At 35.6% G+C, this 13821-nt stretch overlaps 1 protein-coding gene across 3 annotated transcripts in view; it reads left to right on the top strand.

Annotated features, from left to right (window-relative positions):
* Positions 1 to 7777, top strand: part of RGS17 (regulator of G protein signaling 17) — a 132695-nt gene extending 124918 nt beyond the window's left edge. For all 3 annotated transcript variants that reach the window (XM_063441347.1, XM_063441345.1, XM_063441344.1), the window contains 2 exons: positions 5307 to 5541; positions 7145 to 7777. In XM_063441347.1, the coding sequence (XP_063297417.1) occupies positions 5307 to 5541; positions 7145 to 7333 (424 nt within the window). In that variant the 3' untranslated portion in view covers positions 7334 to 7777. The remainder of the gene's footprint in view (positions 1 to 5306; positions 5542 to 7144) is intronic.
* Positions 7778 to 13821: the final 6044 nt, after the last annotated feature.

Raw genomic sequence — 13821 nt, 5'->3', positions numbered from 1 at the left:
CGGAGGTGGCGGGGAGCATGTCGGGCAATGGAATACCTTCACTGTCTTCGAAGGCGGGTGCGCAGTCTGCTGATACTTCTTCCTCCCATTCCAGGTACGGTTTGAGAATTTTCACATGAAAGGACCTTCTGATCTGTTCATTTGAACAGCTCACTACTACATAAGTGGTATCACTAATCCTAGCTACTACCTTAAAGGGACCCTCTAGGATATGAGCTCTAGCTCCCCGGTCATACCAATGTTTCTGACACTTTTGGGCAAGTTTTCTTAAACCGACTCTGAACTCGCAAACGGTTCCTCAGCTCCAGAACATATGATATATAGGGGTTAATGCTTCTCCCATATCTCCCTCCCAGTGTTCCTGTACCAGGTCCAGGGGTCCCCGCACTCTCATTCCATATAATAATTCAAAGGGAGAGAAGCCGGTTGACTCCTGGGGCACTTCCCGGTATGTGAACAATAAATGGGGGAGAAAGGTTTCCCAGTTGCGACAAGACACTGTGAAGGTCTTCAACATCTGTTTAAGAGTGCCATTAAATCGTTCACAGAGTCTGTTCGTCTGAGGGTGGTTAGGGGAGCTTAGTATAGGTTTTACCCCCCAGCTCTGCCAGAGCTGTTGATCGGACACAATTTACCAGGGAAATCCTACTCTAGTGAAGACTTGTACTAGAGCCTCTACTACGGTCTCTGCCTGAATATTAGACAAAGGAGGAATGGGGTGCCATCAATGCCCTGAGACATGATGACTCCATCCTTGTCCGTGCTGCGGATAAGGGTGGGGCAATTGTAGTCATGGATATTGGTAAGCTCATTGAGCAGGGCCCTCAACCCCTCTGTTCCTGTGTGTCCAACTTGTCTGGTTACAACTACATGTCTGTTCGTCCACCCATTGTAAAGCGCTGCGGAATTTGACGGCGCTCTATAAATAATATAATAATAATAAAAAAAAAAAAATATAACACAGAAGCAATAGCACAATTGTCCAATCCTGTTCATTATAAGAAATTACCAGGTGATCCAACGGTTATGTTCCAGGAAAGAATTGGTGTCATTACTCTGGGAGCCCTTAATCAGGGCTTAATTAAAAAGAGGATTTTTGAATTCCTGAATGTTTCTGTGCCTCAAGTGCCATTTTTATATTTGCTTCCGAAGATCCACAAGGATCTTATGAACCCACCCAGCAGGCCAATAGTGTCAGGTTGTGGTTCATTGCTACAGCCTCTGGCATCATATGTTGATGCCTTTCTGCAAGTGTTGGTGCTACAGATGAGATCATACATTCGTGATACCAGTGACTTCCTGGGGAAATTGGATGACTTTAGATCCTTTCATGGAGATATATTGTTATGTACTATGGATGTATGCAGTTTGTATACATCCATCCCACATGTGGGAGGCATGGAAGCCATCGCACAGGCTTTGGATAAACTTGTACTAGATCCAAATTTGAAAGAATTTGTTCTACGGCTGTTGGAATTGGTTTTGTCATGTAATTACTTTACCTTTGGCAATGATTTCTTTTTACAGATAAAGGGTACTGCGATGGGGGCCAATATGGCTCCCTCGTACGCTAACCTCTACATGGCTAAGTTTGAAGAAGACTTTGTTTATTCACATCCTCTATTCAAACATGTGACAGTTTGGCTTCATTACATTGACAATGTGTTCTTTCTTTGGAATGGCTCAGAGAACAACCTGCTACAATTTAAGGCCGACTTGGATCAATATGTGCCGAGTATCAAATTTACTTTGGAATATGACGCCAAGATTATACACTTTTTGGATGTCATGGTAAGCAAAACAGAAGAGGGTTTGTGTTTTGACTTGTATCGCAAGCCAACTGACAAAGTTGCATTCTAACAGGCGAACTCATTTCATCCCATCAATATGATTCGGAGTCTTCCCTTCAGCCAACTATTACGGGTTCGACGGATTGTGTCGCAAGAATCAAGGTTTGATACTCAAGCACGTAAGATGATAGAAGACTTTCGCTGTCGTGGTTACTGTGAGATTTCACTACAGGAAACATTTGATAGAGTTAAAAGCCTGGAGAGAAATTCTTTATTGAAGCCCCAGGGTAAGAACAAGAGAAAGACCGCCAACCGCATTCCATGCATTACTACCTACTCGACTAAATCTGGTTATGTTAAACATGTCATCAATAGGAACTGGCATGTCTTACAATGTAACCCACTTACTTGTGATCTCTTCAGAGAGAGACCTTTAATGGCATATAAGAGATCCAACAACATCAAAAGTCTGGTATCACCTTCTAGAGTCAGACTACCTACTAAGCCTCCTACTACCTGGTTGACACCAATTAAGGGTATGCACCGATGCGGACACTGTGCCAACTGTAACAATGTGACGGTTGGCCCAGTGTTCACACATCCAAGAACAGGCAAATCTTTCACTATAAATGATTTTTTTAATTGTCAAACAGATTGTGTGATCTATTTCAGCAAATGTCCCTGTGGTCTTGGCTATGTCGGCCAAACTGCAAGACCCCTAACTGTCCGCATCGGTGAACACAAATGGTTGGGTAAGCTCCCTATATTTTCTTTAGGGGTTTATTATATACTATAAGTTCTCACATATGCCTCTGCTGCTAGATGAGGCTTTGTGTTTATTATATAGACTTATGTTAATTCATATACAGACACTTTATGTGATATCCAGCTTTGTGGACTTCTAATTTTTTTTGAGAGGGATCTACAAACTTCTCATTTATTTTTCTGTTTATGTTTTGTTAATTGATTTCCTTGGTAACCATAAGTAACAGTTGTTTATGGTTGGGAGGATCTCAATCTTGATGGGTGGCCACCCATTCTTTCAGGTGTTTTCCGTTTTATTTTTTTTCTAGGGGTATATAAGGGTGGTGTTCACTCCTTCAGTACAGGCTCCCTTGATAAAGGAATTCTGCTGAAACGTTGGGGGTGTATTGGTTGACTCTTGTCCTTCTTCTCACTAGGTCTGGTATATTGTCTTTATTTTTGTGTAATTTATTATTTTTTGGGGGGTTATTGAATTTGGCATCTCATATAGCTGTCTTGTATACTCATATATATTTTGTATGCATTATGTAGTTTGCTTGTATGCAACTTAAGAACTTAGAGATATTGCATTGTATTCTTTATTGGACATTTATTGTCTTTTTTATGCATTGATACTGTTTATGAGAGCCTATTATTTTGACCCATGTAATAAACATCTTTTTCTATATACTTTTGTGGTTGTGCTCCTTGTTCAAGCAATGAATATTAGAGAGGGCCACAGTCTCAGGGTACCTAGTGGCATAATCTACTATGGTAAGTATATATTTCTTGCAAGAGGAGCTGGGCTTACTTAGGGGTTGTATTAAAGGACCACTATAGTGCCAGGAAAACATACTTGTTTTCCTGGCACTATAGGGTCTCTAGGTCCCCCCACCCTCTGGGCCCCACTCCCGCCGGGCTCTAGGGGGTGGAAGGGGTTAAAGATTACCCTTTTTCCCCTTCCGGGCTCCCTCGGCGCGGGGAACTCTCCTCCTCCTTTTCGCCGTCATCGCCTGAATGTGCATGCGCGGCAAGAGCCAGTCCATAGGAAAGCATTCTCAATGCTTTCCTATGGATGCTGGCGTCTTCTCACTGTGAAAATCATTTTTCTCTATCTTAGAATAAATAATTTCTTAAAGGCTAACTTTGTCTCCCCTGCAATCCAACTAGAGGTTTTTAAAAATGACCAACACAGCATAAATTAATCTCAAGGTTGAAAAAATGAATTAATAATCAGCAAATAATACTAACCTCACCAATGAGGGAATGGGAAAGGGATATGAAAGTCTATAATTCTATTAAAAATTGGAAAGAAGTTCTGGAACTGGTTAAAAAAAATTGTGTACACTCTATTACTTTACAGGAAGTATATCTTGTTGATGAACTGCTGGTATCTTGACCCTCTATGTATTAGCAAGTTCAGTAAATCTACTCGAGATTGCTGCTGGTGATGTTCTGAGGCGCAGGGCTCAATATACCATATTTGGTGGAACTGCGAGAAATTACAAAAGATTAAAGTTAAAGTAGAAGATACATTAGCTGATATCTTTCAGGTAGAGTTTACATTCAAGCCACAAATGTGGCTTTTCCACCCTAGATTTACCAGAGATAAACAAGCACTGTAAATACTTAGCGGTAAATATTTTACTGGCTGTTAAGATATGCATAGCTAAAGAGTGTCGGAAACCAGACCCTCCCGGAATGGCCTAGAATAATTAATTAGGGTACACATCAAGTACATTTGGAAAGTTACTTTATATGGTAAACAGGAAACTTATTTCCTATAAGGTCTCCTTGGCTAGAATAAATTATTAAAGAGACTTAGACCCAAGATGGGAGAGTGCCTAAACCTTGGTACATAGAGACTTAATATTGTCAACAATGTATCTCTCCCTCTCTTCTTTCCGTTTTCCTTTTTATTTTATTTTTATTTTTTTTTATTTATTATTTTCTTTAATGAAGGAAAGATTAATTATTTATATAGGAAGAGGAGGAGGTATTCCTGTGCTCAGTTGAACACAATCGTTACTAGAGGATGCATGGTAGAATGGGTTATGAATGCTTCTTTGGTGTTAAGCTTACGTAATTTTATATAGGTTTGTGTCTATGTATGTAATGGAAAATAATAAAATGTATATTCAGATAGAAAAGAATATGAATAACAAATTATGATTTTGGTACTCCATTTTTATTTTTGAAGGAAAAGTAAGCTCAAAACACTGAATTCCAATATCTGATGTGTATTAAAAAAAAAAAAGAACCCTAATGCGGGGATGCATGTATGCATGTGAGTTTGATTTTCTTCTTCTTTTAGGGACTTTACATATGTCTAAAGTGTATTTTCAAATTTGTTTGTGAAACATACCTTAGCAAATTTCCCTAAACTAATGGCAATACAGAGATTGCTCTTTTTTGGCTAAAATGCAAATATTTTGAAATTATAAATGCATAAAAACAGATGTGCTTATTTTCTTGTTTATGGCAGTTTTGAGACATATTTTTTGTAGTTAAGCTGCCAGATATTATATACAGACTTTTAATAAATGTATGGATCAGGTAGTACATATCAAAACTCATATCAACTAAATATCCTTTCTATCAGGGTCTAGAGTTATATGATATTTTTTTTTTATGCATAAAACCCTCTGTGGATATGTTTAAATGTTATGTATGTGTTGAATATCAGCATGTGAGCTGCTCCGATGACCCTTTGTCACTCAGGTGATAAAATAATGTTAAACCCCCTCATTAATATTTATTAATTATTTTCAGCCAAAATCCTGCTTCAGAGGAAATTCTGTCTTGGTCCCACAACTTTGACAAGATGATGAAAAGTCCAGCAGGAAGGAATTTTTTCAGAGAATTTTTACGCACAGAATACAGTGAAGAAAATCTTCTTTTCTGGCTTGCATGCGAAGATTTAAAGAATGAACCGAACAAGAAAGTAGTTGAAGAAAAAGCTAGGAATATTTATGAAGATTACATCTCTATACTATCACCAAAAGAGGTGCATTTCTCCATAGTGATGACTTACGTCTGCTTATTTATGTATATTCTTTGTCTGATCAAGAAATATTGTACAGTCACCAGCTACTTATATCAAGTAAAAGATAATTTAAATGTGGTATTGATGCATATATTTGAGGGTTTATTAGCTCCGTAAATAATGGATTCTGGTCAGTGGCCAACTGAGTGTTGAAAAAAAAATATCTTATTATGTTTAGCCTAAATATCTAAATTATGTCTAGCCTTCATTAGTAGTAGCCAAAATTGGGTCCCCATGCTATGTCAGTAGGTGGTCCCCATTGGGCATAGCCCCATCATCTTTTCCATTTTACATCGATGGGCAACACATAAAAATGTAAAATAAACTCAATTAATTCGTATAATGGGAGGAACCCCCCAATCTACTTCAGTCCACTGTACATGGGTTGAGAGGACATTACACCCAAATGCATTATTCTCCAGCTTACTTGGTGGTCCTAGGCAACCCCACTGGGTGCTTTGAAGTGGTCTCTAATTGCAAGTTAATATAGGGTCCTGAAGACATAGTTATGCATTTTGTGTTTAGTTTTTTTTTTAATGCTGTACTTTGTCACTCTCTGCTACCATTCAGACAGACAGGTAATTTATGCTTTGCTGTGGTGTAGTGTTGAGAAAATAGTTTTATCAGGATATTATGGTTTCTAGAGGAGGACAGCATAGGAGAAATCTTAAGGTGTTTGGTAGACGTTTGTTCCCAGTGGCTTTTTTTGTTTTTCTTAAAACACTGTTTTTTGGTTGGACTAACCTTTATATTATGATGCTCTGTTTACTTTTAAATGTATTTTAAAGATTAATAAATGACAAAATAATCCAATTCAGAAAGGGCAAATATATATAACATGCAGAAGAAAGAGAAACGTGTTTATTTTTTTCTTCTGCTCTGTATGCTTTCAGTATGCTGACTGCCAGGTGCAGAGGACAGAGCTTATACATATGTCTTATAGTAGGTTCATATAGAAAGAATCCCAGGCACTCACTGTGATTGTTCTTCAAGCAGGTTTATTGCAACGTTTCGACCTCAATGAGGTCTTTTTCAGCTTGAAAAAGACCTCATTGAGGTCGAAACGTTGCAATAAACCTGCTTGAAGAACAATCACAGTGAGTGCCTGGGATTCTTTCTATATGCATACATTTCTTGGGTTTTTTTTTGCTGACCCTTGCCCAGTAGCACCCTGTGTTTAAATTGATGTGATTGAGTGCGACCCTATCTCCTTTTTTATAGTAGGTTCATGACTGATCAAGAGTCAAGATGGAGATACCCAGTTTCAGGATAAAGATTGGTAGATTCCTACATTAAATATTATTTTTCACACCTCACAAATACATATTTGTGAGACACTCTAGGTACCATAACTATTTTATGTAATTTAATTGGATTTAGTGCCTGACATCACCTGGCACTATCCATCCATTCAGTGCTAAACAATGTTCAAATTTAAAACCCATTAAATAAATTAACATCTATGTTTTTGTCAATCGGTTTGTTGTATTTTATGTATGACCACATATTTAGCACAAGTAATATGTATATTGCAGCACATTACTGATATGTTCAATATCCACAGGTCAGTCTTGACTCGAGGGTGCGGGAGGTAATCAACAGAAATTTGCTGGATCCTACTCCTCAAATGTACGATGATGCCCAACTTCAGATTTATACCTTGATGCACAGGGACTCTTTTCCAAGGTTTTTGAACTCACAAGTTTACAAGACTCTTCTGGAAAGTACAGAAGTATCAACCACTGAATCTTAGCTGATTTTTTATTCACAACTTATTTGTTTGTTGATGTTTTATTATAATTTTTTAACATTTTATTTTGCTTGTTTGTTAAATAGAACAAATATGTAGTTTAATTACATCAGACACTGAGTTCCTGGAGAACTCCAGTCATGCACTACTCAGGCTACTGTGAAGAATTAAAAACAGAACCTTCTGTTCTTTGTCTCCATTTTCCCAAGGCCTTTCATGCTTGAGTTTAAGTTATGATAAAAGAATCAACACTGGAATTGACACATTTGTCATGTACATAGTTCACTTGACTATACAATGACAATATGTTTGGTGGACTATGAACAGACTCCTACTGTTATCTAATATCGCATGTACGAGCGTGCAAGAGTACACACTGTCTATTACTCACCACGCAGCTGTCTAACCAATTATATTAACTATATTTTTAGAGTCACATTATGTGCAATACAGTGTTATATTGAAATAATGAAATCAAACTTGGCTTGGTTTCCATTACTTTACTTTATATTGTTTTATTTTTATTTAAAAAAAAAAAACTATTTTAAACAATATATATATATATTTGTTTTTTATTAAGTGTATATATATATATATATATATATATATATATATATATATATATATATATATATATATATATATATATATATATACTTAATAAAATAAAATGATATAGTATTCCAGAGTTCATTGCCAAATTGTAGCTTTTTAGCTCTCCTTTCCATTTTAAATTTTTTGTATTTTTTTTATTGTTTTAGAGTTTACAATGTCAAATAAGCACAAACCATTTAAAGGATGTTTGTTAGATGACCAAATCTTTGAGCTGACATTGTTTAATGTAATAAAAGAAACATATTTATGTACACTTCATATTTCACATCCATAAATTGATTTAGTAGGGCTGGTCATTCAGTTCTAAATTTGTTGTCTAACACAATGCATTAAAAAAATAAACAGATTGATCTTTAATATTTGAATTTAAAAACAATTTTAACTGTATGTAGCATATACAAGAAAACATTTAAAGAGGTATCTGTCTTCTGACAATTGTATTACTGAATGAGAAATGCTTTGAAAGCTTGATTTTTAAGTTTTTACAAATGCTATTTTTTACAATAGCTACATTGAAAATCAACACACATCTCTCAGCTTCTAACCTAATTGTACATCTCCTTGAAGCAGGGAGCTTTGGAGACCAGCGTTTAAACCAAATTTTTTTATTAAACAGAATGCACAGACAGTAAACGGGTACAACAACTTGTACTGTCTAGTTTGTGTTTTACTACTGTTTGCTTGACCTGCATATATATTTTTTATACCTAAACATACACACATACTTACATACCTACATGCATGTATACACACACATAGAAAACTTCCTGATTTCAGACATTTGCTTTAAACATTCACAGAAAATATAGTAGAGAAGTATTATAATGTTACCACATATTAAAAATCTTATGTCAATCATAGAGAGAAAAATGCTTGTATACGACTTTAATTGCATGACTATTGTTGAGTGGCAAATCTGGCCTTATTTAGTTTAGCAATTTAATGTTATTTACTTGTTACTACCTCTATTTTTTATTCATTTTTAATTTTCGTTTTTGCAAAATAAGTAATATTTTACTTGAAAATGTTTTTTTTTCTTTTTGCATGATTTTACATATATGAAAACATGTGTTATAAGATGTTATACATTTGTAATTTGTACAGAATTCAGGATACATGGATTTTAAGGGCTATTCTCTGCTCCCTATGCAAATATTTTACTTGTGTTTAGTGTTTGACAGAATAGAATTTAAAAAAAATATATAAAAAAAAGTTCTGAATAGAAAACAGATTCTGTTTACACTGATATTGTTGAATATTCTGTAATATTCAACACTTTTAAGAAATTATTATTTATAAAGTTGTAGATAAACTTCAAGAATATTTATTACAATAATTTCATAAAATATTCTTTTCACTGAATATGTTACTGTGCTAAAACATTACTCTGTTCAAACTGGTCATACATACTGATGTATGAGTAACAGTGTAATGTTTATCAGAAAAAAAAATATTGTGCGTAGCAAAAAAATGACTTTTTTATTTTGTTTTTAGAAAAAAAAATCTTAAATAAAGAAAATATCTTTCCTAGTGATATTTCCATTTTGTGGTTTGAATACCGAGAAATACTAAAATGTAGTAGGATGTGTTGTCCTACTTTAAATTGTATTGTGTCTTTCTATTTTTGTGTCATTTTGGATGTTATGGTGCTTAAAGCGCAATAACACAGTACACGTTGGAGATGAATCTGTATGGACATGAAGTAGAGATCTACGGCTAGTCCTTGATCACTTATAAGCTGTTGTACAGAAGCATTTGTTTGCTCTGTTATACTTTGAAAAACAGATCTTCTATTGCATGAGAAAAGTTCTGAGATTTTGGAAAGCCCTCCTCTGATGTAGGGACATTGCGAAGATTTTCACAAGTCTACAATTCCAACTTTAATGGAAATGTAAACCTAAATCCTATGTCCCAAAACAAAAGACAGGGGTTTGGCTCTTGGTTTGAATTTCCCTTTCTTTTTGACAAACATAACAATTTTATTAATGATTTGTCATGTTCTTGATCCTTTCTATAACTTTCCCAGTGAACTTTAAAAGCTTTGAATGCATGACAATGATATTTATTAAGCAGCAGTAAGTATTGCTACTGCCAGAAAAAAATAAAACTGCATGGATTGTGCTTGTAGTAGATTTTTCTTCACTCATTTTAATATGCACATGTGTTACATAGCTGTATATCAGACCTTGGTAAACTTTGGCTAAAGTGTCAAGTAGTTTCCGTTTAATAGATTTGTTAAAGGTGCAGTCAAACTTAATAAAACCGTAAATCTACTGAGAAAAGTATTTTTAGAACTTTTAGGGCTATGTAGAAAAAGCATTTATGGGGCAAAACTCGAAGTGTGGAGCAGTCACCAGAGAAACCAAAGGAGTGTTCTTACTGATTGTTACATTTAAGAATTATTCTTTATACATAACCTCATGTGTTTTGACGCTGGTCTCACGTTGACATTAAACATCAAAAATTAGCTAGTGTTTTAGATCAGTGCAGGTTGGTATTTGATAACTAATTCCAGTTGGTGAAGATTAATGAGTTCCTTATGTTATGAAAAGATTAAAATGTGTAAGTCGTATATTTTCTATAACTGGCAAACTTTTAAATTGTATAACACTGTCTTACTATGTGGACATATACTTAATATGTGCACGGCAAATGTCAAGCTTGCTAGCGCATATGTATAACAGCAATGGGTTGTTCCTCCCTATCCCTAATTATATAGGAAACTAATAAATACAAAAGGTATAAATACCCACTCGTTTCTTTTCCTGTAAAATTCTATAGGACAAACTGTTATTTTCTAATTATTTCAAATGTTTCTTTTTTACTTACCTAAGGGTTGTTACACGCTGCCCCACGGGAATTCAGCCTCTCTTCCTTGGGATGATTCAGAACACGGCCCTGTGCAAAGATTCCCCCTTTAAAAAAAAAAAAAAAGTATTCTTTATTTTTACTGTGCATAAAATAACAGAAGAGCTTGTGATGCCATGACAGCAAGTGCGGGCACAATCATATCAACAGAGCAAAACATAAAAATGGCATTAATATAACAGCACAATTTGTAATGATATATAAAGAATCAGGATAGAATACTGCACATATTTAGGCGATAGTAAAAGGTTGATAGAGTGCATATTATAGTCTCAATTTGTCTGAAGAAACAATGAGCGTTAGTTAACTGAATTATGTGCTCAAGGACAGGCTTGTAGTTAAGTAGAGGTGACACATGTTTAACATTCATCTTTGCAGGCATCCTCCTACTACAGGCAACTTTTCTTTGTGATTTTAAAATGCATTTTTTATTTATTTTGTTTTCTTTTACACCTTTATAGGAGTATTTATTATTTCACTGGTCATCCTGGGGTTTCTGGGTAGATTAACAGCATTTTTGCTGCATTTTCTGCTTCCCCAAGTGTCCCTGAGCTTCAAAAGCCGGCATGTTGCCAGCATTCGTGACACTGACTGGACGAGAGCGTTGTGCCATATTGCGCATGTGCGAATGTCCCGCTGCGTGTATATGCAGTTTTGTTTTTCCCCACCAAGCAGGATGATGTCATCTATAACATACTAGCACACTAATTAAGCACCAAAATTACATTTCCCCCTTCTAATGGAAAGTTTAAGCTTTTTGATGTGTTTTGGTAAGGGTTTTGTTCTATTTTGTGGCAGTTTTTTTTCTTTTTTTTCTGGTGGCTTGGTCAGTTGTAGGTGTAAAGGTATAGTGCATTTAAAGGCATATTTCCCTTTTACTCTCTTTTTTTTATTTTGGACCCTTTTACGGCTGCTGAGTTTATTCTTAAATGTTTTATTATCAAGAGTGCAGATATCAATTATATTAATCTGCTTTAAATAAAAAGTCACACTATAAGAGTCATAAGTATTTATTATTCCCTATTATGACAGCTCTATGGGAGAGATCATCTGATTCATCTACAGGGAAATCTCTAAGGAGATACTTTGTGAAGGATCTAACTGCTCATGTGTTAAGAGAGCCTTGGAAAGAAAGCATCTCTGCGCAGTCTGTTTGAGAGCAGCAGGCCCCTATTCCCATTCTTCAGACATAATGTGTTATTTCTAGAAAGTGGTTTCTCAGTGCATCAAGAAGACCAGCAAGTTTGCAGAGGCCAAGATAGTCTGATCCACTTGTATGTCCTCAAGATCATAAAGATCTATGAGAAGATGCATTCGGGGAACTGGTTTCTTTTTCAGATTTTGAACTTTTAGTCTACCACTGATTCTCTTGATCCTGTTTGTGTGGATCATTTAATCTCTGCTACAGGTCAGCGTTTTTAGTTCTTTGTACAGAAGGAGCCTTCAACTTCTCTGATAATAGTGTTCATAACACTATTAAAGACCGTATTCCAGAGAGATGCTCTAAGACTGAGGAAAAGCTCTCAACACAAAGGAGAATTTCAAGTCTTTATCATTTAAGACTTTTTTATATTCATTTTGGATTCTGCCCCTAACTGAATACTTCAGTGGTAAGCTTAGCCAACATACCACTTTACCTGTGAAAATTGCTGGAGTATGTTTTTTTTTTTTTTTTTTTAACAAAATTTAACAACTTTCATCTTACAGGGACAACAACCTCTGTTTTTCAGAATATTTATCATGGATAGAAAAGTTGTAGCAAGATACCAGAGAGAGCAGTAGCAGATCCTCCATCATCAAGAATTTGATGTATTGAGGTTGCAGTTGTCTTTACCGCAGAGGTTTCAGTTGATATGACTTATGCCCAAGATAGAAACATGTCCCTATCTTTCTACTTGAAGGTTTTTTTGGCTTAGGCAGTGGTCAACGAGCCTATTCAAAAATTAGTCTCTTCTAAATGAAAGTCATTTTTCAAGCATTATTTTTACCCCTTCATGAAAAGGCATTGTTGTCTAAGTTCCATTCAGAATATATTCCCATCTCTTTTTATAGAGAAAGCTTCAGGAATATGGTAGCCTTGTTTGATATTTTACAGGCTCTATAGATATTCGAGTATACACTAATTAATAAGGAAGTTCTGTGGTCCATTGGGAAGTGGCTTATCCAGGTCAATGGAGGATGTTTATAGTCTTGCAGAAAGCTTATTTCCAGGTACCTTTTCACATGCGATTTGTTGTGGAGAAAATACATTTTCAGTTCACAAATCCTTTAGGTCTCAGTACTTTTCCACGGTAACTTTTTCAAAGTTCGGTCGATCCTTTTAGCACAATTAAGGAAATAATAGTATAGCAATCTACCTTTACCAGGGCATCATCTTTATCCTGACAGAGAGAGCTTTCTGTTAACCATTAACTACTTTGTATTAGTTTCTACTTCCTCATGGCTTGAAAATCAATTGGTGTTATGTCTCACCTCCCAGTCCATGTCTTATCTGGGAGCCACTTTTAAGTACTGAAAAAGGTAGTTTGACTTTCTCAGGACCGAAGGCAAAGGCAGATAATTTCGGAGAATTTCGGTTGTCTAGGTTTCCTTAAAATAATGATGTGTCTCCTGGCATCCATGTCTTCTAACATAAGGCTGGTATATGGGCACAATGGAGTATGAGGTTATTTCAAGGCATTTCCTTCTCCAGTTCAGGTATTCTTCTACAGCAAATCAGAATTACATCCATTGTAATATAGTCCTGATATAGTGCTTACTAAGAAATCTGAATTTTTTTTCACTGGGAGAGATTCCTTGGTCTGCTTCTGCTGCATATTACAGTCATTTGGATTAAGGATTGCATCTTCATATCTATTGTGCACAAGCAATATGCCTCTGTTTCCTCAGCCCAATATCTTGCAATTTCCTAGATCTACTAGCCATCTTTGGAGCTTTGAAGCATTTTCAGCATCAATCTTTTCACTCTGGTGAAGGTACATGTAATCTATGCTGCAGTTTGATGTATT

This window comes from Pelobates fuscus, chromosome 2 (genome assembly GCF_036172605.1).
Source record: "Pelobates fuscus isolate aPelFus1 chromosome 2, aPelFus1.pri, whole genome shotgun sequence".
Taxonomy (NCBI): domain Eukaryota; kingdom Metazoa; phylum Chordata; class Amphibia; order Anura; family Pelobatidae; genus Pelobates; species Pelobates fuscus.
This window is presented reverse-complemented; position numbering and strand designations above follow the sequence as displayed.